General features: G+C 58.8%; 2 protein-coding genes across 2 annotated transcripts; one reads left to right on the top strand and one right to left on the bottom strand.

Annotated features, from left to right (window-relative positions):
* On the bottom strand, positions 1-4,566 carry LOC119114101 (centrosomal protein of 95 kDa-like). The gene is made up of 5 exons (XM_037238320.1): positions 4,520-4,566; positions 3,541-3,610; positions 3,045-3,176; positions 578-712; positions 1-179 (listed from the first exon to the last, which is right to left on the bottom strand). Exons 2-5 carry the CDS (start codon positions 3,566-3,568, stop codon positions 1-3), a joined length of 474 nt encoding a protein of 157 aa, XP_037094215.1. The 5' UTR covers positions 3,569-3,610; positions 4,520-4,566.
* LOC119114100 (uncharacterized) lies at positions 4,458-24,461 on the top strand. The gene is made up of 10 exons (XM_037238319.1): positions 4,458-4,478; positions 4,873-4,988; positions 18,213-18,312; positions 18,708-18,876; positions 20,151-20,309; positions 20,769-20,911; positions 21,967-22,014; positions 22,921-23,031; positions 23,496-23,621; positions 24,118-24,461. Exons 1-10 carry the CDS (start codon positions 4,458-4,460, stop codon positions 24,268-24,270), a joined length of 1,146 nt encoding a protein of 381 aa, XP_037094214.1. The 3' UTR covers positions 24,271-24,461.
* Positions 24,462-27,013: the final 2,552 nt, after the last annotated feature.

Genomic DNA, 27,013 nt, shown 5'->3' with positions numbered 1-27,013 from the left:
CTAGGTTCCCGTCGCTGGGCCCCTCATCGCCCAGCTCCCGGCGGCGGGCGGGCTCACCGGGGCGGCGTCGTCGGCTGGCACCGCGTCCTGCCCGTCCGGGGGCGGCTCCTCCGAGGAGGAGCCCGCGCTGCTCAGCTCCTCCTCCGTTTCCGTCAGACTCTCCTCCAGGTTCCACTTGTCTGCCGGACGGCAGGCGCCAGCCGACACCCAGTGCGTTAAGGCAGGCATCATATTTGCCGCCACCGGTGGATGGCCCGCGGGCATCATCTTACAAATGCAGTGTTAAACCCGCGTAGATTTCACCGCACGATTGTAACCACGTGGGCGGCAACAAGGCGTCCTGAGATTACAAGCCTGCTTTTTTAACGCCGTCGAGAATCAGACCAGCCGGTACACCAGCCGGGTGGCTTATAGTCCGCGGCACTCAGCATAACATAAATACAATTCCGGACCGCAGCCAGTGTGTCCGCCCCCTTATCAGGTCTGACCGCCAGCCGCCGCGGCACCCACCGACGGACGTGGAGCTGAGGTACTTGTGCAGGCCGCAGAAGATCTCCAGCAGGTTGTAGATAGGCGCGCGGATCGCCGGCGATGATGTTGGCGCCCGAGATGTGCGAGAGGTCGACGTTAATCAGGTCCAGCGCCAGGTGGTTGATGATGGCCTGTACGTTGGCAGCCTCCTCTTCGTCGCCGACCGGCTCGCGGAGCACGCCTACGGGGAGGGGGCGCGGTCGTCAGGGCCTGCTGGATCCACCGACCCGTTCTCACGGCGCGGCGGTGGGGAGGGGGAAAGGGGTGCTGGAGCTGCCGCGGTGGATGAGCTCGTGGAGGAGCACATGACGTGGAATGAAAGGTCGAAGTGTGAAAGGTGTGAAAGCGAGAGTCATCTGTCGCCGCGAGGGTGAGGAGCCGCCGATGACAGAATGACAGACTAGCACGGCGTGAAGCCGCAGTGGTGTCAGCCACTAACACCAGTCCACTATCGCGACACTTCAGGTCAACAAGGGTGGCCATGGCGTCGGTCTCTGGTGGTGGCCTTGGATAACGGCTCAGCAGCGCTAGTCCCAAATATCCGAGCCCAAACAAAAACGCTCCATGATGACCCCCACAGCTACAGCAAAATTAACACCCGCGCATGAGTGTTGAGTTAACCACTAATCATGGATGTACGTGCTCGACAGTTAACAACATACGGCGATACATCACTGCAAAGCCAGCCACCACCGTTCGTGCTAAAATGCAGCCTTTCCCAGCGGCGCTGGCATCTTTGGAGAAACAGCTAAAAGGCGTGTGGATGTTCACCGGTGTGCGGGTGGCCACGTATGACATATACCGTGTATGGTGGCGTCACGTATGACATGTACCGGTGCACGGTGGTCACGTATGACGTAGCACCGGTGTATGGTGTCACGTATGACATATACCCGTGTATGGTGGTCATGTAATGACTATACCCGTGTATGGTGGTCACGTATGACATGTACCGGGTTACGGTGGTCACGTATGACGTACACCGGTGTATGGTGGTCACGTGCGACGAACACTGGTGTATGTGGTCACGTCTGATTATACACGGTGTAAGGGTGGTCACGGTATGGGCAGGTATACCGGTGTATGGCGGTCACGTGCGACGTACACCGGTGTACGGTGGTCACATATGACATATACCGGTGTATGGTGGTCACGTATGACATGTACCCGTGTATGGTAGTCACGTATGACATATACCCGTGTATGGTGGTTCACGTATGACATATACCGGTGTATGGTGGTCACGTATGACATATACCGGTGGTGGTGGTCACGTGTGACATATACCGGGTACGGTGGTCACGTATGACATATACCTGTGTATGGTGGTCACGTGTGACATATACCGGTGTATGGTGTGTCACGTGTGACATATACCGGTGTATGGCGCGGTGTATGGTGTACCTGCGTGCGGTGCTCACGTGGGACGTTATACACGTGTATAGCCATCACGTGTGATGTCGCACCGGTGTGTGGTAGTCACAGGTAACGTGACAACGGTGCCGAGGTGTCGCACGGGACGTGCCGGTGTAAGGCGGGTCACGTGTTGTCTTATCTGGTGTACGGTGGCACCTGTTGCTATCAAGCTGGTGCGAGGCCGTCGCGTGTGACATCACACACCGGCCTATGATTGCCCCATGTGGTACTGTACCGGTTACGACGCGGCCACTAATAATTCGATGGACGCGTGTTATTCACGCCCAATATTATATCGGTGGATTGTGGTCCAATGTGAAGCCGGTGAATGGTGGCAACGTTTAACAGCATGCCTGCGTTTGATGTTCGCACATGCTATCGCGCCGGTGCGCGACGGTCACGACCCCGGGACACATCTGGGCATGGCGGCCAGCGTGCGTCCCTACACTGTCGCACGACGCGGCTGACCTCCGCGGACATAGCGTGCCCGCCGAAGTTGTTACGCATCGCATGCCGTCGCCATGGTAACTTGCGCTACAACCTCGCATGCTCGCGCTGCTACAATGATTTCGCGGCAAGCCGAGAACAAATAAAGTTAGCCGTCCCCACCAAAAAGAAATTATCCAAACAAAAACCCGTGTGCATCAAACTGACCGAAATTTCATGATGCTCTCGAACTTCGTTCCACGTGTATATGTGCGCAGGTACAATTCGTATCAAGCTGATGTCCACGTTCTCTTTTCCTCCCAGCTATGGCGGATTTTGTGAAACAGTGTGGATACAATTTTCGTGAAATTCCCTTTCTATCCACATGCTTTGACTTACGCAACCATTGTGCTGTCTCCCAAACTAACAGCATATTTGCATGACCTTAAAAGACAACGGGTTTCATTGACAAGCCCTTACACATGCTAACTTCTTCCTAAACCAAACTGCTTTTGACTTTGCTGCACCTAAGCTTAACTATGCAGTGGCAGGTAGGGTTACACCACCATACTATTAAAACTGCCAACAGCAGGATTAATCAGCATAGTCTCATCCTTCAAAACACAACAACGGCCATTGCTTTGCAGCTCATGATGAAGCTGCAGTCCTACCTTCTGGAAGCTGACCACACAGGACTTCCAGCAGGCTGGTGAACAGGTTGGACCGGATGTCACTAATGTTGGTGACAGGTGGAACTGACAGCTGGCATCTTTCGATGATCTTGTTTGACAGCCTCACACAGTCTGTAAGCCAAGGTTATCAAACATCACATGTCTCATTGGGCCCTCATTTGCTCAACTCATTCCTATGTTCACTGTTATGTCAATACTTAAATTATTTAGTCTCTCATAATTGTCAATCACCTAAATATGTGTGAAAGCAACTGTAACCAATTTTAGCAACGAGCAAACAGTATCTGGCCATCAGCCGTTAAAAAATACTTGCCCTCTATGTTGACATGCACTCTTTTGTTATTTGATGCAGCAGATACCCACAAAAAGAGCCTTTGCAAAAACAATGTTGGCATCACACATTTGCCCCTTTTTTAAACTCACAGGGCAGCTATGCTTAGCAAAGGAATGATAAAACATGCAGATTGCACCATACCTTTTTTCCTGATTTTTCTGTCTCCCATCTTGAGTGCCAAATTTTAGAATGCCAGAAAATTAGAAAATCCCTGGAACAAAGAGCAAAACAAAACTGCAAGACATGGTAGGTCATAAGCTTGAAACATATTGCCTGGCATCTATGATCTAACACTTAAATGCCTAAGGGTGTATGCATATCACTAACCACAGTTCTTGATGACCGGGCCCAAACCACACAAATACATATTGTTACACCTGCAGTGGAGGTAGGGTGAAATAGTTTCATTATTTTCATTGACAGTGCTCATGTTTAGCACCAGTGCTTCAAATAATTCAGGGATTGAAAAGGCATTTTTAAGCATAAGTACCTTGATTTTTCATATAAAAATAAGTTAAAAACCAATTGCAATTAGTCTGGCCTGAGTATGGCACAAGCAAACACACGGTTCACCACATTGTTGTTGGATAGGCATCCTGGCACAGAAGGCAAAAATTTTTGCAGACCAGACCAGGGTCCCAAAAGGCAAACCATGGCAAGGATGGCAAAAAACATCTGGAACAGACTGAACCTTGCCCTATTTGGGATAGAAACCAATACATTTGGGCAACATGTGCTGGCTTAATGCACCAAAATACACAGTATCTCACTGTGACATGGTGTTTTGGGACCTTGGCCTCCCACACTTGATCCACTGTGGAAGGTTGAGACCTGGGTGACACCCAAATGGTTTTGATGCACTGAAACTACATGAGAGCACCAACACTGTTGAGTCAAATTATTTATGCCAGGCAGGAACACTCATAAATATGTCAACAACCTCTTGCTCATGATAAAGCCTAACTTTATTACCCAATTAAGTGAGAGGATAGTGCCTGACAGCTTCCGAGTTTTACGACTAGATACCTAGACACCTTGACATGTCACACGCCCCTGTCATGGTTAAAAAGATCACGATCGTCCCGCACGCGATCAACACAACTTTTTATGTTCCACGTACCTTCTAATCGCACTCCCCACCAGACCCTCCCTTCCCCCAACGAAAACAATGGACAATTTCTCCCCCACCCGCCCCCAATGCCCCCCTTCCCATGTCACTTTGGACGTAAACAACATGATCGGAATGCTTGGGTGTCGTTCCAAGACAACGACCAAGCGATACCACGTGGTATTCGACCAATTATCTGCACAGTAGAGTCGGTAGAGCGGTAGACGCCCACGGCGAGAACGGAAAACCTCGACGACAGCGCCGCGGTGCGGCATGTCTGTAATCTCTGCCAGGCGGCGTTCGTTGGCGGCCGGGAAAACGCGTCGTGATGGAGACCGAACTGAGAAATACGTCTGTCCTTTTAGCGAAAGGAAAACAGTGCTCAGTTTCAGTTTGTGTTCAAATTATACCCTCAAGCATTAGCTCTGAAGTCACAGACAAAGAATAAGAAGCCAGATGAACTGAAGAAGCTCGACCAATGGTAAGAAATCGTTGCTAACCTGGCGAGGGCCGAGTCAATGAACCTGCTTTGTGTGCGGCCCGCGAGACTGTGAGGAATGATTGTGTGTCGGGTTGCGCCCCTTTTGATCGCAGCGCCACGGGGGCGCACGTCTGGCGGCAGCTCAACCGGCGTGCCGCCAGTATGTTGGTCATCCGAGAGAGGGGTCGACCGTCGATTCGCGAGCACGGTGGGACTGCCGCTGTCCGCCTGCGTGTCCGGCAGCGGCGGCCTTGGACGAGATCGCGGAATCAAATTGTAGGACTGTGGCCCGTTGCCGGGGCATGAACATGGTCGCCAGTGAGCATGTTTGATGTGCTCTTTGCTTTACTTTTCCATACTTCGGTTGTCTGTGGATGTGATACTCAGGATCGTGATATCCGACATGGAGTTGGTCGGCGTGGTTGTGAAACAAAATGGAGACAAAGAACCTCGGTTCTTGGGCCGTAGCTCGCGCGCTCTTTTGGTGATTTTGAGCGCAGCCCTGTGGGTGGGATGGCCATTGGCAAGCATTTCTATCTGGAAATTTACCGCGTTTGTAGGAATATAGCTTTGACATATGAACAGGGACCTGTGCAGGACCTATTTCTTCAAGATTAGTGCGTGTGCCCCTCATATATTGTTCGTATTTGTGCCATACGCGATTTCTTCATTTCGGACCACGCGTTCACGCAGCCGCAGGTGCGGGGCAGAAATAGCGAGTTAAGACAACTGATGTCTGAGTAGGTGTTCTGTTCAGGTCCCTGCACATGTTTGCTCGGCGGCTCGGGTTCTGGCTGAGACATACGGTGCATGCCTTTTACGTCAGACTTTTTCGCAAGTTGAATATTTTGGGGGAAAAACAGAACGGGAGAACGCGACGGAACGGAAAGGAAACAACGCGAACCTAGATAAATTTCTCAGGCAGCACACTCGTCTTAATTTTCGCCCTTCTCGTCACGCGGGGTGTCACCCCGGCGGCTGGAATGCTATCGGACGGAGGCTCGTGCCTGTGCCGACAGTCGCCATAGCTATCTGGATAACTGATGACGCTGTAGGGCGCTGTCTTCGCGCAGAATGGCAGGCGATTCAAACACATTACAGGAGACGATTTGGGTTGCAGGCAGGGTTTTCTCCAATGCGGTCGGGGGGGGGGGGGGCTGGAATGTGAACGTCTGTGCCTCTCCTCGGGAGGCAGTGGTGACTCTTTTGTTTCGACCGTGTTGTTAGTAATCGGTGTACCCCCCTTCCCCCCCCCCCTCATAGAACCTGCGTATTCCCCTCCAGGAAATCGTTTGAACTCCGGTTGCCAATTATTTTGACCCCTGCCCAATCCGTGCCCCCTGGGTGCTGGATGTGGACAGGCTGGAAGGTATCGGATTGGTGGGGCACGCCCCCAATTTTTTGAAACTCGCACCGGTCGAAAACGGCGCTCTCACAGCGGCCAGTTGTACAGCGCCTCCCTCTGAGCGTCGTTTCGTGTGGTGGGTCGGAAGACACCCCGCCTGCGCCCGACCCCGACCCGGCAGGCGACGATCAGTCGGCTGGGGCACGCTTCCGTCCCAGACCGGCCGGTCGGTATGGTCGGGACAAGTGGCAGCTGTTGAGCGCCGCCCGGCCTTTCCCTGTTTAACATTTTTGGTGGAATTCGCGCTGCTGCCACCGTGTTGGCGACACTGGCGCGCGCTCGCCCGCGCGTGGAGATTATTGTGATTGGCTGAGCCACCGGCCGGCTGTCCGCCGTTTTTCAGGGATGGTCGCGACGAGCGGGACGTGCGGGCGGTCTGAGCTGTCGTCGAGTCGGGTTTTGTGTGGATGTCGTGGTGCCGCTATTGCCAGTGACCCGGTCGTGCGCCACTGAGCCACTGGTGTAGTAGTGTGGCCGCTGCGCCAAGTCAAGTTTTCTCTGCAGTGCCAGCTCCTTTTATTCTACATTTCGTATGTTCTAGTGCCATGCACTCATTGTAGCGAGTGCTTATTGGGGTTGTTTGGGGAACTACCTGTGTGCATGCGTCATTTGCTGAAAAACGCCGGTGGATAAGCCGAACAAAGCCGTAACATTGACGCCTCTGCCTTCATTTTGTGCCTTCCCACTTGTGCTGCATGCTACATTTGTCCACGTATTTTTGGCAGTGTTTTGGCGTTTCCCGCACATCATCCAGTTATTATGTTGACATCCGTCGTTATATCAAACGTGTTTCGGTCACCATGTCACGCACGCTTTCTTTTAAAGGCCTGGAATGACGTTCTTATTTATTCGTTTTCCAAACTGCCTCTCTCTGTGATGAAGAGATGTTCGCGAAGCGAATAAGACGAGACCAAGCGTGACGATCTGGCTATACTGATCAACGTCTGGTGGCAACATTCTGGTGACCTGACGTTCCGCTTGGCGGGATTGTCCAGAGACGGTGCTCTGCGGCGCTCAGTAAGACCGCTGGGCAGGGACGTCACCGGGCCGGCATGGCGCTTGGAGGAAGGGAGGGGGGGGGGGGGAGTAACCGATGACCGCGGTCCAAGACGGTTGCTCTGGATGGAGCGGGTGGCACAAACGCGTGCGCTGCAGCGGGACGGACGGTCGGAACAATGGGCTGGCCGCTGCTCGCCCAAGGCCTCCGCGGAGCCACGGGGATCTGGGCATTTTTGGCGGACTTCCTTCTCCCCCTCCCCCTCCCCCCCCCGCCGGTTACGTTGTGCTGGCTGGACTGCGGGGCACTTGTGTTCTGCGGGAAAACTTTCCGTTGACAATTCTCCTGACGCAGCTGTTTCGGTACCCTGAACCCGTCTCGCAACGGCCGCCAGTAACTGGGCGATTACTGGCGATCCGTGGCCGGGAAGACGCCCCGGCAGCGGCAGTAACTGGCCGATTGCTGGCGATCTGTGGCCAGGAAGACGCCCGGGCAGCGGCAGTAACCTGTGCGTCCCCTAGCGTCGCGGACACCACCATGCAGTGGGCGCAAAATGACCTCACAAATCGGCGTGCCCTTAAACCCTATTCATCATCATCATATCATTCATATCATCATTACTCAAATCATCATCACGCCATCATGCGGGTGTGACACTGCCGCCGGTAACTGGACAACGGCAGGTGGATGACGCCGCCGTGCGGTGCACCCCCGCTGCGGGAAGTCGGCTCCATGTTTTCCTGCACACTGTCCAGTCCGCCAGAGGCCTTTTCTGCCTGCTTTGCAACGAACGAGGACGTCAACTGAACGCAGGGGGGCCGCGGAGGATCGCCCACGGCGCGGCGCCGGCGCGTTTTCGCGGCCGCGGCCGGCCAGTTGCTGTCGGCTGAGTTGGCGGACGCTCTCCGCGTTCGGTGATATTATCGGCGGCACCTGCAGCCGATGCTCGCTGCGGAGTGTGGGAGCGTCCCGCGCGGTCCGGGCGTTGCGCGCTGCCAGTGCTGGCGGACTTCATGGCGGTGCGTCCCGAGCTCGCCGAGATGGAGGGCTCGTGCATCAAAGTGGGTCGCTTGGATTATAGGTGGCGGGAAGTATGGGAACGGTAACGAAAAGGAGTGATTCTGGTGGGAGTCCACGTTGTTGTGTTCTGTCGCGTTGCAATGAGCTTGAGTGCATTGTCGTTGTCTTCTGATCCTGCAGCCTGCAAGCGTTGTGTCCATGGACGTTGTCAGTGGGGAGGGAAGGGAGGTCTTGTGTGACTCCCTGGAACCAACACCGATGCCACTGCTTCAGTGATTTTATCATCCCGCAATATCTGTTTGCTGGCTCCATAACAGCAGCTGGATCCCCATAGACCAGGCGTCACACTGGCGCCATGACTTGTAGCGTTCCTGCTGTGTAACGTGAATCAAGCCGCGTGATGCAGTCATCACTACCCCTTCCCTCCATCCCACTCCTCCCACTCCTTCATATGGGCGCTGCATGACCTTCAGCAGTTGATGCGCCCTAAAACCCCAAATCATCATCATCATCCCACCTCCTCCATCCCACTCCACCATTTGTACACGCATCATGGACGTATGCCCCCTTGCCTCTGTGGCCTCCCAGATAACGTCAGCGTTTCACGGCCGTTACCGGCGCGGACTGAGAACGGCGACATGCCGGCGCAAGTGTCTGCATAGCAAACGGTCGGCTGAGGCCTGCAGCCGGACCCGCGCCGTCCGCCGGCCAGCCGTGTCGACCCGACACCGGGCCCGAGAACACGTGGCGATGATGCTTGGAGCGTCGTGTTACCCACGTCGCCGGTGTTGGGGCGTGCAGGCCGGCTGTCAGCAGGCCCTGCTGGCGAACCGCTCGAGACGTCAGTGTTAATCTCGCGATTGGTCCGTTTGATGCTGGTTTGGGGTGTTACCTGGCTACACGGCGAGTCCGTTTGCTGCTGGTTTGGGGTGTTACCTGGCCACACTGCTAGTCCGTTTGATTCTGGTTTGGGGTGTTACATGGTTATGCGGTTAGTCCGTTTGAGACTTGGTTGGGGTGTTACCTGGTTATACGGCACCAACTTCCGACCAATTCTGACATGTATTCTGATGTCAGTTGACGGCTTGCGCTGGGGGAGGTGTAAACAGTCGCTCCAGTGATGGTTGCATAAATTGACAGTTGCAAACCAGTTATGTAAGTGAGCCCGACAGCTGTTGCGAATAAAAACAGTGTTACGTTGCAGTTAAAGCTCCCAGTGTCGGTAACCTGTTACATAGTTAATATTGTTGGAAAGAAAATAGAGTTCGCTGGGCACCACCAGGGAAGCCAATATTTTGTTAGGACAAACGCTGTACTCACTCTGCTCATTAGCACTGCACAGTATATACTTCGCGCGTTCTTAGGCTGCAAATAGGACGAAGTTGGGCGCTAGGTCGTTGTACCACTCCGACAGACTGACCATAGCTTGGGTTCACCAAAATGTGTGAAGAAAAAGAGGCCGTCCATTCTATTCGTGCTACCGAAATCAATACTTATTCGTAAAAAGAACCAGAGGTGCTGGATGTTACTCTTAGCAACGCTATTTACAAACACGCGAACGTTTCGACTGTTTCTGCTCGTATCGTCTGGAGCGGAGTGCATTATGATTCAGTTTGTGACGTCATGTAGCGTTAATGCTGTGCGGCCCATGTGCATCATGTGTGTGCCACCAGCGGCACCCGTTAGGCCTCATGTGTCACCAGCGGCACCCGTTAGCCCCCACCGACAGGATCGCTTTGAGCTAACCATTACGTTGCAATATGACAGGCCCAATCCATTATCTTGCGAAGTTAATGGGATGGCAGGGAAATGATGTTCATGCCCGACAATCGGAGGTGCAGATACTTTGTATCAGTGATTCTTACAGTCTTCTTTAGGAAAAGAAAACTGACGGTGCGAAGAGGGGGATGATAGGATGCCAGCCCGACTCCAGAAACAAAAATCAGCGTTAAACTCACGCCGTCGTATGTAAACTCACGCCGTTGTATGGAAGGGAGCGAAGGCGAGATGGCGCTGACGTCCGCCCTGTTCCGAGTCCCCGCCATTTCCGAGGAGCCGCCGGGGCGGGGCGGCAGCCGGCTCCGTTGGCCAGAGGCTGCACGCGACGATCGCCGGGAGCCGAGCTCGGCTGACGTCACAGAGTTGCGATGAGTTCGGCGTGCATGTCGGCCGGCGCTTTCGACGGAAAGCCGGCGGCGCTCCTCGCCGCGGGTGGCCGTCCTGCGTGGCGGCGCCGCGGCGCCGGCCGGTTCCGGCAGACTGGCGCCCGCGCCGCCAGTCGCTTTCGCGCGCGGCGCCGCTGAGCACGGCGCCACCGCAGGCCGGCGCCGCTGGCGGCGGGGAGACTCGATGCCGGTGCCGGCAGCGCCGGTGAGCAGGCCCCACCGCCGGCCGGCGCCGCTGGTGGCGGCGAGAGGCGGTGCCACTGCCGGCCGGCCCGGTGCCGAAGCCCGTGGCGGAGCGGCGCCGGCGTCACCGCGGCGGTTCCAGGTACCGTCCCCGTGCCGCGTGCTGAGTCACGCCGCTGCAGCGGCGCGGAATCTGACGCCGGCCGCTGTGTGGGTCAGTAGGGGGGGACGCTCGCTCATCAGGGGCGCGGGGAACGCAGCGAACGGAGGACCGAGACTGTGCTCGGCCCCGTCGGTGCCCGGCAGCCCCCGTGGCGTGTAGCGGCGGCGTCGGCCGGGTCATCCTCAGTTCTGGGGAGGCCGTGAACCGGCTCTGTTCCGCTGCCCAGTCGAGGGAATGCCCGGCTTTGCAGCATCTGGCTGTGAGATGCAAGTCATGTGGACGGCTGGTGCACGGAAGTGGGACTGGTGTATGGAGATTCTAGGGAGTCGTAAAATGGGTTCGTGATTTTCGTACAATAAACCTGAGCCCTATATGCAAGTAGCCCTGTATATATATATATATATATATATATATATATATATATATATATATGTATATATATAGATGTATGTATAGATATATAGATATATAGATATAGATATATATAAAGAGATACATGAATAGATAGATAGATAGGATACATAAATAGATAGATAGATAGATAGAGAGAGAGAGAGAGAGAGAGAGAGAGAGAGAGAGAGAGAGAGAGAGAGATATATATATATATATATATATATATATATATATATATATATATATATATATATATGATATATCGCTGATCCTAGCCTTATGGAGCCTGAGTCCCTATTCGGCGGGAATTCGTGGAGTTAAGTCGCTGCGCCCACTTATTCGCTGTCTGTCCTTCGCTGGTGCGTGGAAAATTCCATGCAGTATGTTGTGCTCGAATTCCCCCAATCTTCTGTTTCCGCACGGTTAACATTGGGCCCATTGGTGTTTTTGGGAGCAGATTGACTTGAGATCCAGCTGTGTCCCCGGGCGATTTAGAAGACGTTCGGCCTCCGCCGGCGCCGAAGCGTCGGCCGGCGGACGTCTGGCGCGCCGGCCTCTCGGGCCGGCCTGAGTCAGCCGGCGTGACGTCACAGCGCCGCCGGCCGGGATTCCACGCGCCGCCGCCGCCGCCGCCGCCGCCGGGCCCGCGGCGCGGCGGGACGGACCCCGGCCGGGCGGCCCGGGAATTCAGCCCGCTGGTGGCCGGTCCGAGTTCGAATCCCGGTCGCGTCGTGACGCCTGAGCGCTGTGCTGACCTCGGCCACCGCGCTCGCTGACGGTCCGTGGAAGACGCGGCGCCGTGCGTCACGTTCCCGGTAGGAAAAGAGAGCGTGGCGCTCCGGGAACGACGCCGGCTCGGCGGGCGGGCGGCGCCGGCGGCGGTGGCCATGTTTTGCGCGCGCTCGCCGGGCCCGGCTGGGATCTGTCTGGGCGGCAGGCAGCCGTCTGGCCGGCGTAGATCGCTGTCGCCGTGTTGGCGCTCTCGAGGGCAGTGTTGGCCCGGCGCCCGGCCTCGGCCGGCGAGCGGGACACTCGGACCGCGGGCTCCGCACTGAAACCGCCAGAAAAGCCCGCTGTACGGCGACCTCCGCGCCAGTGGGCTGGAAGAACTGCGGCCTGTCGCACAATCGGTGAGCGCTGCCATGCGTCAGAAGCATGAGGGAGAACCCGGAACCGGACGCCGGCATTATTTTGTTTTGCTTACCTGGGCTTTACGCCAGCCATGGGAGCCATTTAAAGCACCGGACAGGTGAGATCGGCGCATGCTGGCGAGGCCTGCGGGGGCGCGGCTCGGACTGCCCTGCACGCGCAGAGCGCGGCGCTGCACGGCGGCCGCCAGCCGGCCACGCCGCGCCGCGCCGTTGTTTACTCTGCAGCAGCAGACGGCGGCGGCCGGCAGCGCCGCCGGCGGCCGCCGGTCAGCTGAGCGGCGCCCGCGCCGCCGCGACAGGTCGGATCAGCTGATCGGCGCCGGCGGCGGGGAACCACCGGCCGGCCGCCGTGGCCGTCCGCCTGACGTCACGCTCTGTGACGTCAGCGCGGCCGGCCGCCGTCGACCGCGGGGCCGGGTCAGGCCAGCTGCGCACGTGGGCGTCTCGGCGGCTCCCGCGGCGGCTTTGTTTGACGTGCGGGCTTGTCCGCACACGGCGGCCGCCGCCGGCGCGGCCGCAGTACTGCGAGATGCAAGTCAGAGAACGGAGCCACGTATCGTGGCGCTGTGTTGGTGATGGGCCTGTCGTGCACTCGACTTTCACAGCCGCTGCCGAGTGTTTGGAGTCGGTAGTGGGTGTTCACTCCTACTGATCATGTCTTAGTTAAATACCTGTCTGGGATCAATGTCCCAGCCCGCGCCATATCGCCGATCTGATGTCGGACATCCGTGCGCACTCTGCGGACAGCCAGAGCGTATTAAACGCTGCTGCGTGTGCACCCCGGAGGTCCACGGAGTCGTCCCCGCGGACGCCAGTGATCTACGTCGCCGCAGAGCGCGGGTGCCTCCGTGGATGTCACGCGCTACCTGTCAGAACCCTGAAGATGAGGAGGCCCGGGGGCGGGGGGGGGGGCGGACGGCCCGGCCCGGCTGACCCGGTCCGGCTGACCGGTCCGACCCAGCGACTGACGGCCGGTGCCGGTGCCGGTGGCCGCGGCAGGCGGCGCAGCAGCGCGCGTCGCTGGGCGTCGGCGCCGCGAACGGTCCTCCAGGTACGCGCCCGACAGTAGATCCCGGCACCAACAGTAGATCCCGACAGCCAACAGAAGATCCCGGCACCGGGTCTTGTAGTCCGTCGGGACTTGAGACACGCCGCCAGACAGTGGTCCACAGTCTTGGTCATGGTTGGGGTGGCCGGGACTGGTTTTCATGCCGCTCCGGTTCCACAGGTCACGCAGTAAAGCTCTCCTATGTATGCATTGTTGTCGGTGGGGCGCGCCAGTGAACAAACCAGAGTCAGGCCGGTGTCTTCGGCGCCAGCGCCGATCGTAGCAGGCTGACTGACCGGGCGGTCCTACGCCCGTACCCGCTCACGCAGCTACGCAGCACCAGCTTCGGCGAGCGTGTCCGGCCGTCTGACTCACGAGGGCGCGCGCTGCCGGCGGGGAAGCTTTGTAGCTCCTTGTAGGGGCCCCGGCCACCACCGCAGTTTGTCTGCCCGCTCAATTTCGATCCAAACACCTGTAGGAAATAAAAAGAAGGCTCCATGTGTTGGGAATTGTGCGTTCTTGTGTTGGCACAATCCCCGCCAATTGGTATATAGTCTCAAGTCATTGTATGTATATATATATATATATATATATATGTCCCTTTTGTCTTTGCGCGTGCATTCCTAGAAGTAATACGAGTGTCAAACTGCCTTTGGTAACACCAGTACATGCACGACCTCCTGACGCAGACGTGCCTGCGGCCGCTGTGTCATCCCGGCCGATTATGTGTGGTCACGGCCTGGCCGCCGGTCCATGGTACACATCGGACGTCAGCCGACCCGGCAGGGGAGGGGGGAGGAGGACGGGCAGAGGTTGAGCCGCCGGTCCATGGGTACACATCGGACGTCAGCCGACCCGGCAGGGGAGGGGGGGAGGAGGACGGGCAGAGGTTGAGCCGCCGGTCCATGGGTACACATCGGACGTCAGCCGACCCGACAGGGGAGGGGGGGAGGAAGACGGGCAGAGGTTGAGCCGCCGGTCCATGGGTACACGTCGGACGTCAGCCGACCCGGCAGGGGAGGGGGGGGAGGAAGACGGGTAGAGGTTGAGCCGCCGGGTCCATGGGTACACGTCGGACGCCGGCCGACCCGGCAGGGGAGGGGGGGGGAGGAAGACGGGCAGAGGTTGAGCCGCCGGTCCATGTGTACACGTCGGACGCCGGCCGACCCGGAGGGGGAGGGGGGGAGAGTGGGGAGAGGCTTAGACGTCGGTCCATGGGCACGCGTCGGACGCCGGCCGAGCCTGGCGGGCGGGGAGAGGCTGAGCCGCGCGGTCTCAGCCCGGCGGCGGCTAGTGACCCAGGGGGGCGGTACGTCGCTGGCTCCGTCGGTCCTGCCACGCCCGCCGTCTGGCGATATGCGGTACTGTCTGGCGGAAGCCGATCGAGCCTGAGATGCAGAAGCCATGTCTGCTAACTGGTGCGGAACGGGTCACTGTCGACTCATGCGCACCGCCGGAGCCGAGGAGGCTCCGCAGTTGGACATGTCCGCATCAGGTCACCGTCTCGGCTCTACCCGTTATTTTTGCAAGGACGTGCTTGCCAAAGACGGCCGAGGCTGCATATTGCCCGTTCTCAGCACGTGCGGTCGTGGTTGCTTCGCCTTAGCACCTTGCAAATGAATACCCCCATGCTATGTTGGCGGAGGCTGCGAGGCTCTGGTAGAACCTCCCTCCGATTTACTGGCTCGAGCCTCCTGTCGATATTTCCAGGCTACGATATGAGGCGTATGAGCGTTGTCGGCTCATTGGGCCCGTGTTTGGCACGGAGCCCGTGAAGCGTTGTGAAAACACGGCTGTAGCCATGACGTGCCCCCTCCAGCTCACCGATTTTGGAAACGGCCCCGGCTAGGCCGCGCGGCCGCCGCCGCGCCGCCCGGGCCGCGCTCCGGCCGCCGGCGAGCGTGACGCGCGCCCCCGATCGCGGCCGCCGACCAATGGCGGCCGGCCGGCGGCGTGACGTCACGGCGCGCGCGCCCGGCCGCCGCGCCGCGCCGGCCGGCAGCTGGCGGGCCAGGTGCGGCCGCCCGGCGCGCGCGTTGTGACGTCACGGCGGCGCGCCGGCGCCGGTCCCCTGGCGGGCGGACGCGCTGCCTTTGATCAGCGTCCCTCGCTACTCGGGGAATTGTTGTGTTCGTGCTGGTATGGATTGGCGAGCGAGGCGTGGCCAGCCACGGGTTTCTGATTCTTGGAAAACGTATTTTATGCTTCAGAAAACATGGTAGATCCAACAGAGTTTCGCCGTTTCGTACGTAGACTTGAACTTCGGACCTCGGCCGGCATACACTGTCGCCGTTTTCAACTCCGCGCAGCCAGGTGTGCGTGTGCGGCGGCCGCGTGCTCTGTCTTGCTGCGGTGGCGTGACGGCGTCACGTGCAGTCACGCTGTCCGAGCCTCGGTGGCCATCCGCCTCTGATGGCCCCCCTGCGGCGGGTCTGCCGCGCCCTCGAGCGTCGTCACGTCCGTGACGTGACGTCCAGAGGCAGACGGGTCGGGTCGGGTCCGGCACCGGAAGCGGCAGTGACTGGGGTACCGAATATAGTGATGATGAAACGGTAATGATATGTGATGGGGTGTAATATGATGGTTGTCCTGTTCACATCATATAGTAATGATGTATGATGTGGTGAGGACAACCATCCACACGGAATGAGCTGTACGGCATGCAGCAGTGCGATATGGTGGCTAGTCCTCTCCAAATTCACAACGCGGTTTGCGCGATCATCGCGGGGTGTGCTGCACAGCCGTGATTTGCCAGGCCCGCCTCCTCTCTGCACTGTGCACTTATTCGCACAGCCCAGGCCCTACGAGTGTCCGGTGCTGGTAGGCCGGCGCCCAGTGTTAGATCGCTCACCGGTCCCCCACCCCCGCTTCAGTGCCAGTCAATCAGCACGTGTCCGTCAGCGGGCTGCCCCTCTCTGTGGAGGCCGGTGAGTGTGCCTTCCGCGGGCGTCTGGGTCTTGAATCTACTTCACCGTGTTGAGGGCGAGGAGTGAGGGCGTTTCGGCGGCCGTTAGAGTAATCTTACGACACCGACCATATGGGCGTCAGCCAATTTGTACGAACGACTTTAAATGGCGCTGACGTTCACTTTTATCTCGGACCTTTTGGGCTCAATGTAGCCCCATATTTCGGCGCTCCCTTAACCCAATCACAATGACACTGAAGCTCTGGGGAAGACTTTCAAGTAAGCCCAATAAGATAAGCCTGCACTGTCCAGGGTCAGGACTGCTGAACGCATGTCCGGCGTTCTCCCCCCGTCCGGTGTATTCTATCAGCCGATGTCCGGTTGGCCAGAGCGCGACCGCCTGCGGCCGCCCGCGGTCGCCCGCGGTCGGCGGCGGGGGCGGCCGTGCGTCGCTGGGCGGAAGTGGCCGCGTGCTCCGTCGCCTCGGCGGGCGGGCGTCGATACCGACGGCGCCGGGGGGCGACGGTGGCGTCACCGTCGGCCGCGCGGCGAACCATCTGCCCGCCGACGATCGGCGGCGCCGGCCGGGAGCGTCGCGGAACTACCGCGCGTGTCCTGCCTTCACGGCCGGCCGGTGATTTCGTGTCGGAGTGGGTCCGACAAGTTGCAGACGTCGCTTCCGGCAGCTTTGCTCCGCGCAGGGGTGTCAGTGGAGATGCGGACCAGACTTCGCACTTTGTATAAGAAAGACGCCCTTGAGCTGCTGGTTTCGCGGCATTATAAGTCGGGAGGACGGATGCCAGAAATAAGCTGTCTTCGCGATACCGGAAGGCACTGGTTATTGGTCAAACGCTAAACATTTGGCTAAACATTGCTGGTTAACCATTACGCTACGCGACACACACGGCTGTGCCAGAGTGTGTGCAGCAGCAGGAATTATGGTCAGGATTTTTCGAACTGGCGCCTGCGTGCTAGGCTTACGCTGTGCATGTGTTGCTATTGCCGAAGCTCATCTGCAGTTATAATAACAGATATTTATTAATACTATTACATTATTTGTTAACACAGCAGTGAAACACCCCACAGCAGGTTTGTTGCTTGGCACAGCTTGGTGTGCCTGTCCGGTTTATGGAGGCGTAGTGCGCTGCCTGCGCCTGTTAAACGGAAGGAATGTGTACTACGCTTAACAGTGCCGCCGTGCCGTGAGCAAGACGTGGCGTGCTGGAGACAGGAAAGCATGTCTTCGAGCTTCGGACATCCGTGTGCTGCTGCAGGAGTGGTTGTGTTTTGTTCGCTTTTCGCGAGATATTTCGCGTGGGTCCGGAAAGCACGTGGCGCTATTCAAGCGGGATCCTCCAAGACCAAACCTCCGAAACGGCCACGTAACTGGCGGGCGGTAATGGGATGCTGATGAGGACGGGCGGCGCCGTACTTGGTTATCTGATGGGAGCCGGGCTGCCGGCAAGCGGGTCCTACCCGGCTGAGGACGCTCGGTCGAGCTGATAGCCGTCTAGAACCGTGATGTGACTGATGGGTGCGGCTGCGCTTGGTCGGGCACCACGCCAGCGGTCGTGGGGTGGCCGTCAATATGTCCAGTAGTACGACGGTAGCACGTGCATGCGTAGCAGAGGCAGCATTGGACAGGTACAGGCCCGACGGCAGCTGTGCCGGACAGACAGCGGCGCATCCGCGGTGGTGTGGGGCAGAGACCGCGTTGCCCCGCCGCCCCGCCGCCCGCCGCCCGGCTGCCGCCCGCCCCACAGACGTGACCGCCACGCCTCCTCCGCCCGGCAGGTACCACGATGAGCTGCCAAAGAAGATCCTGTCACGCGCCAAAGAGGGTGGCTACCTGACCCACGAGGAGCTGGTGCAGACTATCAAATGGAAACTGGCCGTGAGTAGCCCGCGCCCGGCCGTCTCTCAGCGGCCAGTGTCAGCAAAACGGACCGTTAGCTGAATTAGCACTAAAAGCTTGTGATGCCGGCGTTTGCAGCCGGGGTGGTGCTGACAGCAGGCTCGTTTGTCGTGAAATAGCGGCGAGCGGCACCGCTGCCAAATGGCTAACAGACGGCAGATTGGCAGCGTGGTCGAGATCGGAGTCGTATCAGCTTGCGCCCAGTTTGGAGATAGTTTGGTTTCGTTGTCTAGGCGAAGGCGTGTTGGTCTCGGGGGTGTGTTGACCTCACCTTTGCCTCGCACCAGCTGTGTCGCCGTTGGATTCCCGTATCCGACGCGCCGCTCTCGTCTGTCTGTCCTGCGCCCTGACCTGACCTCGCCTGACCCCCGCAGCGCGGCAAATGGCGTCCGAGACTGCGGGAGCTGGTGACGATGAACACGCCGCGGCTGGTCCAGCTAGAGACCAAGAAGGCGATCCGCCAGCTGCTGAAGAAGGACGACCTCAACGCCGCCATCCAGGCCATGTGCAACCTGAAGGGTGTCGGGCCGGCCATGGCGTCAGGTGAGCCGCGACGTCCCGCCCGCCTGTCCCAGCCATTGTTGGCCGATTTGTTCGACCGGGTTGCGAGCAATAGTGATAAGCGGCCCAATGTGTTCTGTTGGAGTGTGAGTCCCCGTACAGGCTTTGGTCTGACTGACAATTTAGTGTGGGGCGTCTGGACCGCGCCGATAGGCTGCGTGGTGTCTGAACCGCATGGACAGGCTGCCTGGTGTCTGGATCACGTGGATGCGTGGCTGAATGGTGTCTGGACCGCATGGACAGGCTGCCTGGTGTCTGGACCACGTGGATGCGTGGGTGAATGGTGTTTGGCCGCATGGATAGGCTGTCTGGTGTCTAGGCCACGTGGATGCGTGGCTGAATGGTGTCTGGACCACGCGGATGCCTGGCTGAATGGTGTCTGGACCGCGTGGATAGGCTGCCTGGTGTCTGGACCACGCGGATGCGTGGCTGAATGGTGTCTGGACCACGCGGATGCCTGGCTGAATGGTGTCTGGACCGCGTGGATAGGCTGCCTGGTGTCTGGACCACGCGGATGCCTGGCTGCTTGGTGTCTGGACCACGCGGATGCCTGGCTGCCTGGTGTCTGGACCGCGTGGATAGGCTGGCGGCGGGGCAGACTCGGACAACTTCATAAGTGCGACTGCAGACGGGCAAACAGCGGGTGTTTGGCACGAACTCCAGGTTGATCCGACCACACAATCCGATGACCACAAATCCGAAATGGAGCGGTTCGTGTTTCCGTTCATAGGCGTGTTCCCTGGTCTCCGGAGCAGGCGCCGAAGACCGAACCGTGCCGTGCCGTTCCCCGTCCCTGTCCCACCCCTCCCCCGCCCCCTGGGGCTTTCGGCCCCGCCGGACGACCTCTGTCGGTGCTGAAGACCGAGTCAGAGTCAGAGTCGGTGCTGAAGATCGAGTCAGAGTCAGAGTCGGTGCTGAAGACCGAGTCATATCCCCAGCCCCCCCGGGGCTCCTGGCCTCTTCGCACCGGCCTCTGTCGATGCCAGAGGCCGAGCCGTGCTGCGTCGCCCCCCCCCCCTCTCCCTCCCGGGGCTCCTGGCCTCTTCGCACCGGCCTCTGTCGATGCCAGAGGCCGAGCCGTGCTGCGTCGCCCCCCCCCCCCCCCCCCGCCCTCCCGGGTCTCTCGGCCCCTCGGACCGGCCTCTCTCGGCACCGGCCGCTACGCCGCACTCCCACCCGTTCACACGGTGACCGCTGTGTCTGCGCCGCGGCCCGCGCCGCCGCCCCGCTGACCGCCGTCGCCCTGTGCGCCGCAGCCGTGCTGTCGGTGGCGCAGCCGGACAAGATCCCGTTCATGTCCGACGAGTGCATGCTGGCCATACCGGACGTCGAGGGCTCCATCGACTACACCAACAAGGAGTACCTTCGCATGGTGGCGCACGTGCAGACCGCCTGCCAGCGGCTGTCGCAGAACGGTGAGCGGCGGCCGCGGCGAGGCCGCGCGTTTGCAGGCGCCCGCCGTCTGGCGGCAGGACCGCAATCGCCAGCGGGCCGGCTGGCTGGAGGACTGTAGGAGCAAACGCGGCAGGCTGGCTGCTGACCATCTGCGGCGCGCGCATGACGAGGGATGCGGCCCTCCGGTGTGGATGCAGTGACTGGGCAATGACTGGGTATTGCGCCGGGATTTGATTGTCCGGATCGTTGTTGGGCGTCACCGATGTTGGAGAGCGCGGTGACTCACGTCTGCTGCCTGTTGCTAGGATTTCAGTGTTGTGTTGGGTTGTGAGGTACGCCAGGAGTGGACATCTTCTGGCGCTTGGGATGTTGATCACAGCTTATCTTGTCTAGCGCGGTGTCCGCTGCCCGTCGCGGGCGCAGCCGTGCGCTGGACTCGGCTCCGCTAACGCACTGCCATCTGTCGTCGCGCCGCGCAGGTAACAGTGAGTGGACGCCCCACAAGATCGAGCAGGTGGTGTTCGCGCACCACGTGATTGCCAACAACAAGCCGGAGCTGCTGGACGGCATGCCGGGCTTCACATCTAACGGAGACGCCAACGGCGGGGGCGACAGCAGCGAGGTGAGCTTCTGCTGTGGCGACGGTGGCTGAGCGGGTGGGTGTGTGTCGTGGCGACGGTAGCTGAGGGGGTGGTGCGCGTTGTGGAGAGGAATAAGAGTGAGGTGAGTCAGCCGCCGTGGCGACGGTAGCGAGGAGGTGGTATGTGTCGTGGAGGGAGTGAGAGCGAGGTGAGCCAGCCGCCGTGGCGACGGTAGCGAGGAGGTGGTATGTGTCGTGGAGGGGAGTAAGAGCGAGGTGAGCCAGCCGCCGTGGCGACGGTAGTGAGGGGCTGGTGTGTCGGGGGGGGGGGGGGAGGGAGTAAGGGCCGGATGGTCAGTACCTGGAATTCCACGTGGGGGAGGGGGATCCGGGCTCGAATCCTGGTAGGACCACGGCCCCTGAGTGCTACATGGTCAATACAGCTTGCTGTTGCTTCTGAAAAGAGGATGACGACGTCCGTTGCGTTCCCTTAAAAAGGCCTATGTTTTTGGACCAGGGGATGCAAGTGGGTTCAATGCCGGCTTGAGGAAACTTTCACTGGTCCGCACTGGCACCACAGTTGGGCACCCTATTGCCATTGGCGGTTTCACGTGCCCCTGAACACCGGCGGTGGCGGGATGGGCCATTGCGCAAAGCTTGGAGGCGGTTGCCTGGGGGTCATCGTTCCAGGGGAGGCCTGACGCCGTAGCGACGCGTGTGTGCCATTAGCGGCTCCTGGTATAGCTGGAGAACTCGTCTGTGAGCCAGTGCAGGACTAGTGACGATGTTGGCGCGGGATGGGTGCGTCCCGTCGTCCGTACTGTGTTCCCGTTGGGATAGCCGCCGACGGAGGCCCGGAATGTTGCTTCTACACGGCCGCGGAACTGCGACTAGTGGCATTTGCCCCTGAAGCTACTGCGGCGTGTTCAGTGTGTCGTGTTCGCTCGGACGCGTAGGGCGAGTGCTTTGCCACACAGTTCCGTGTGAGCCAGCCGGCACGTGCGGGCGGGTCCCTCTGTGTCATCCTCTGTGAAGGCCACTGCCTGTTTCTGGGCACGGGCACCCCGGTCTGATGGTGCTGTCCTCTCGCACCACAGAACGGCGCCGCCGTGGAAGAGCTGAAGCAGGTGGACACGGAGGCCAAGGTGAGCTGGCGCCCCGTGCAGGCCGGGACGAGTGGCGGCGGTTCAGATGGTCCGATACACGGACTGGGATCGTGCGCTGGACGTATTTGATCGGCAGTCGTGCGTATGGCGTGTCTGATCGACGGTCGTGCGCTTGACATATTTGATCGACAGTCGTGCGTATGGCGTGTTTGATCGCCGGTCGTGCGCTTGACATATTTGATCGACAGTCGTGCGTATGGCGTATTTGATCGACAGACGTGCGTACAGCGTATTTGATCGACAGTCGTGCGTATGACGTATTTGATCGACAGTCGTGCGTATGACGTATTTGGTCGACAGTCGTGCGCTTGACGTATTTGATCGACAGTCGTGCGTATGACGTATTTGATCGACAGTCGTGCGTATGACGTATTTGATCCACTTTGGATGAAACAATAGGCGCTCCGTGAAGCCAGTGAATCAGTACTGCTGCCCAGCCCAGTCCGGCCCAGCCCAGAGTCGTCTCCGCACCATTCGTCGGTGCTCCCGTTTGTGTTCTGTCCCGTGAGAGGTCGCTGTGGGCTGTGATCGGGTGTTGGAGCGCATGCCGGACTCCGTGTGTGTGTGTTGCTGTGGCTGTCTCTTCCCGCCTCCTGTCTGCTGTGGCAGCGTTGGCCCGGTGGGCGTCCGTGCACTCTGGGACGTACCGCAGTCTTGCGTGACCGCCGCCGTCTGCCTCTCCCCGGCGTCCCCCGTGTTGAGCTGGCCTCGGTCTGATGGGTGGTCACGTGTGGCGGCGTCTGCCTCTCTCCGTGCCGGCGTCCCCCTGGTGCTGGGCTGTGACCTCAGTCTGATGGGCGGTCACGTGTGGCGGCGTCTGCCTCTCTTCGGCGTCCCCCGTGATGAGCTGGGCTCGGTCTGATGGGCGGTCACGTGCGGCGGCAGGCCAACGGCGACCAGAGCCTACCGGGCGAGCCGGGCGGCTCGACGGAAAACAGCTGCGATGGCGCCGCCTCCACCTCGGCCGCCGAATTGGACGACTGCACCAACGACTCGGTGCGTGTCCGCCGGCCTCTGTCGCCCAGCTTCGCTCGCTTTCTGCCGGCCATCCACGGTCCCTGTCCCGTCTTCTTCTGAGCTGTTGGACGACTGCAAACGTTTGTCAAAGATTGGGTTGTTTGTGTGTCAGCGTAGCAGCGGCTGGCGTGTACGGAATGTGTCATCGTGAATTCTGCTACGTCATCTGTTCATGTTGCATACATTGTGCACAAGCTTGCGTCGTGCTTTGCTTGCGCGGTGCACAGACCGTCTATTGGTTTGGTACGCTATGAGACCCCCTCCTCCACCGCGATGCCACCCGTCCGATGTGCGCTATGATCCCCGGAGTTGTGCGGCTGCACCAGCGCCCGTATCCGTCCCCCTCACTCGTCAGTCGGTCCATTGACGGCGCCGATGCCGCCAAGCTCGCCCCGGTACGCCGGCGGCGGTGCGACGGAGCCGTGACGAACCTCTGCTTGCAGATTCCGTCAACAGAGGCCTCTTCGGGCATCGCCCCGTTCGAAGACTCCAACATGGGCGACGAGTCGAACTTTGAAGACATCTCAAACACCGGCGATGAATCAAACACGGCGGAGGACGGCATTCTGGTGAGCGGTCGTCGAGGGTGCGGCTGGCGGCTGGGCCTGCTCAGCGCAGGACGGCAGAGGCCGCCGAGCACGTGCATTGTTTGTCAGCAGCTGAAATGTTGTCATTTGGTGTGTGAGCAGCTTTAGTGCAGTTTGCTGTGGCATTTAGAAAGGTCCGGTCATGACGACGCTTACAATCAATGTTTGTGGTTCTAGACGCTGAATGTAGGATGGCCAAAATGAGATGGCGTCATGTCATGTTTATTTAAAGATCTTGTTCGACACGCGATGTAGGCAGTACGTGGTCTCTGGCTGCTGCGTGCTGAGTTGTTTGTGCTATTCCACAAGTGTGCAAGCATCTTATGCGCTCGATTTTGCCGTGTGCCCACCACTGTACATGTGTCCGTTGTCCCGTCGCTGCCCTGTTCCCCGGGTGGGCGTGCTCGGCCCCGCTCCCTCTGACCCGTGTGCTTCGCCGACCCCCTCCGCGGCTAACCCGCGCTCCGGCCGCCGGCAGTCGGCCGCCGACGACTCGGTCTCGATGCCGCCGCCGGCCGCGCCCGCCGCCGACGAGCCGGCCGACGAGCCGAAGCGGAGCGCGGACGAGCGCCAGAGCGAGGACGAGCCGGCGGCCAAGCGCGCCAAGCCGGATGGGCCGGGCGCCGAGTAAGCGGCGGCCGGCGGACGCGCGTACGCCGGCGACACTACACCACACACATAGTACACATTATGCCAGGGACGCGTCGCCTGGGCCGTCGGACGCCGGCGCGACTATTTTTATAGACATACCTCTGCGGCGGGACGGGCGTTCGCGGGCTGGCGGGCCGTTTCCATTCCAGTGTTGGCCGGCGGCGCGGCCGTGGCGGCGCGCAGCGGCGGTCGCGCCGCCCCTCATCCGCACACAATACATTCAGACGATGAGCCGCCTGTTTTCTGGGGAGAGAGGAGTGGCGGTGTCGCCGGAGAGCGGTGGTGGACGCGGCGGTGCTGGAGGTGCGCCCGTCGACTGCGGCCGTCCGGTCAGGTTCAGCGGCCGGGAAGCTGCGGAGTAAGACGCGGGTGGAGACGGCACGCTGCCCTGTGTTCGGTGTGAGCCTGACAGCTGCCCGTGCCTGCGCTATCCGTACACGAACTTCAGCTCCACGGCGAGAAAATGTCAAATGCGTCGTTAGCTCCTTTTCATTGCTAGCCGATTGATTTGCTTTTCACGCGCCTAACTCGTTTCCAGCGCGTACGCTCGCACGAGGCTGGAGTGCAGCCAAATTTAACAATCTGGGGCTTTGTAGTCTATGCCTCTGTTCCGCACTCAGTGTGGAGTGCACCCGCGTGGGATATGCGCTTAGCTGTGTCATTATGCTCTTCATCAATTTGACCGATTCCTTTGTAGGGATGAGCTCCTTCGAGATCAGTAGCTGCTAAGCGTAAGCTATTGCGGCAACGTGAACTGCACTAACCCGTAGACTAATGCCAGCTAAACGGGTGGTTTGTGTCCGTTCGGTTCAGTTTTTCTTTCAGTAAGTTGAATTCGTATTTATGGCTATAGCGTGCCCTGTAGTGTTCCTTCAGACCGCCAGGAAAGTCGTTGGCTGGTGTCTTGACATACAGAGCTCCTTGGTCTCATCCACGATGGGCAGTAATACCTCTAGCAGCTGTTTTGCCAGCGCCGTTGTAAGATCATTATTACCGTGAACGGAAAGATAGGCGTGCCAGCGGGCTGTAAATGATCTATATGGAATGGCCGAAATTGTGTGGCCTCAATGGCTTGGACCATCCTGCCAGATTTTTGGCGAGCTTACGTCGTTCAACCACTGCACTCACCGGCCCTGTTGGAAAGGCACCGGCAATAAGCGGCGCAGTGCTTTGAAGCCTGCATTGTAGCGTTTTTAAGCCATTAGTATGCACGCTGTATGATCGCGTGAGATTCTTTTCCATAATCCGATATCACTAATTATGTCTACGTCCCATGGTTCGGTTGGTTGGGTGGGAAAATCTTGAAATTGCGAAGAAGCTGAAAACACTAATGGAAACTTGATCGATACGCCAACGGTCAGGCGCAGTAGCAACGAAAGACCAACGCGGCTTAACGGGAGAGAAAATAGGTAATCTATATGACAAAAATGTGGGCCTATGTTTGCAGTGAAGCACTGATGATGGAAAGCATGGATCCGTCGCTTCGGAATGTTTTTTTTTGCGATAGTCACCTCGGCAGCCAGAGCGAGAAAAGGCGTAAAACCGACTCCAGTGCACGTGACGCCAGTTACAGGCGCGTGCACCGCCTACAAATGGTGAACGATGCCAGCACCGTCCGACCCAGGTCCGACCAAAAAGTGCGTCAGTTGCAAATTGGGCCGTCGATTTGAACTTCTCGAAACCGGCCCCGAGTACAGCACGCTGTGGCTTAAATCAAGGGAGACTGCCAACGAAACTGCGTGGACCGAGGCTCGCTGTTGTGCGACCAATATCTGTCCAGAATATATGCGTTTTTCACTAATTCTGTCACATGTACCAAAAACGTAAGCTGCCCCGAATTCGTCGATCCGTCTGGTAGAGGTGCCAAGGCTTGCTGGTTGCGATGCGCAAACCCAGCCAAGGTTCCAGCAATACTTGCCCTGAAGTGATGCCGTACATTAACACCGTGCCTTTGTGCGGGCTCTCGAAGGCGGCGGACTGGAATCGTTTCTATTTGTGTGTCGTTTACATGGTCATATCCCTCAAGTCTGTGATCACCCGCTCGCCATGCGCCGTAAAACGCATTTTACTGCCTTATTGGACGGCGTATCGCCGTGATAAGACAATGAAGCTGTTCTGTCGAGCATTTCCCGTCCCAAATTGGTTACGCTATCGACAAGTATGACATTAACAATGGTGATAAAAAATGTTTGAAAAATACCATCCACCATCACGTGGGTGAAAGGGAGCGCTCGAATCCTGGTTGCACCGTACTCTCTGAGTACACAAATATGGCTGCTGCAGTCGCCGGCGCCTCACAGACGTGCGCATGACGAAGCTCATCACGATCGCTTTAAGAAACTTGGGTTTCCGTCCTGGTCCCTCTTCTGAGCGGTGGTTGGTTCTCGCCTGGTTTTGGAACGCATGCCTAATGTGGTCTTTCAAGCAATGCGCATGTCCGACATGTCTTTCAAACCTTTGAGGCGGTCGCCTCGTCCAGTAGAGCTACAGTGCGCGGAGCAGAGATCAGTGGTTCTCAAATGGAGTGGTCATTTGACGGCGGCAGTTCGAAGACGTTACTTACGCACTGATGCCTAGTTTATCGGCTCGATGGGTTTGGTCCACTAGTTCTAAGGCCCACTCCAGGGGAACAACCGCCGTGCTCAACCGACAACGCCTTGTGCTGTCTACCAACGGGAAGTGGTGACCGTTGTGTGCATGCCGAGCCGCACCGAGATTACCGG

This window comes from Pollicipes pollicipes, unplaced genomic scaffold (assembly GCF_011947565.3).
Source record: "Pollicipes pollicipes isolate AB1234 unplaced genomic scaffold, Ppol_2.1 Scaffold_7262;HRSCAF=8765_pilon_pilon_pilon, whole genome shotgun sequence".
In the NCBI taxonomy this organism is placed as follows: Eukaryota; Metazoa; Arthropoda; class Thecostraca; order Pollicipedomorpha; family Pollicipedidae; genus Pollicipes; species Pollicipes pollicipes.
Note: the sequence above shows the minus strand (reverse complement) of the source record. Positions and strands in the feature narration are given on the sequence as shown.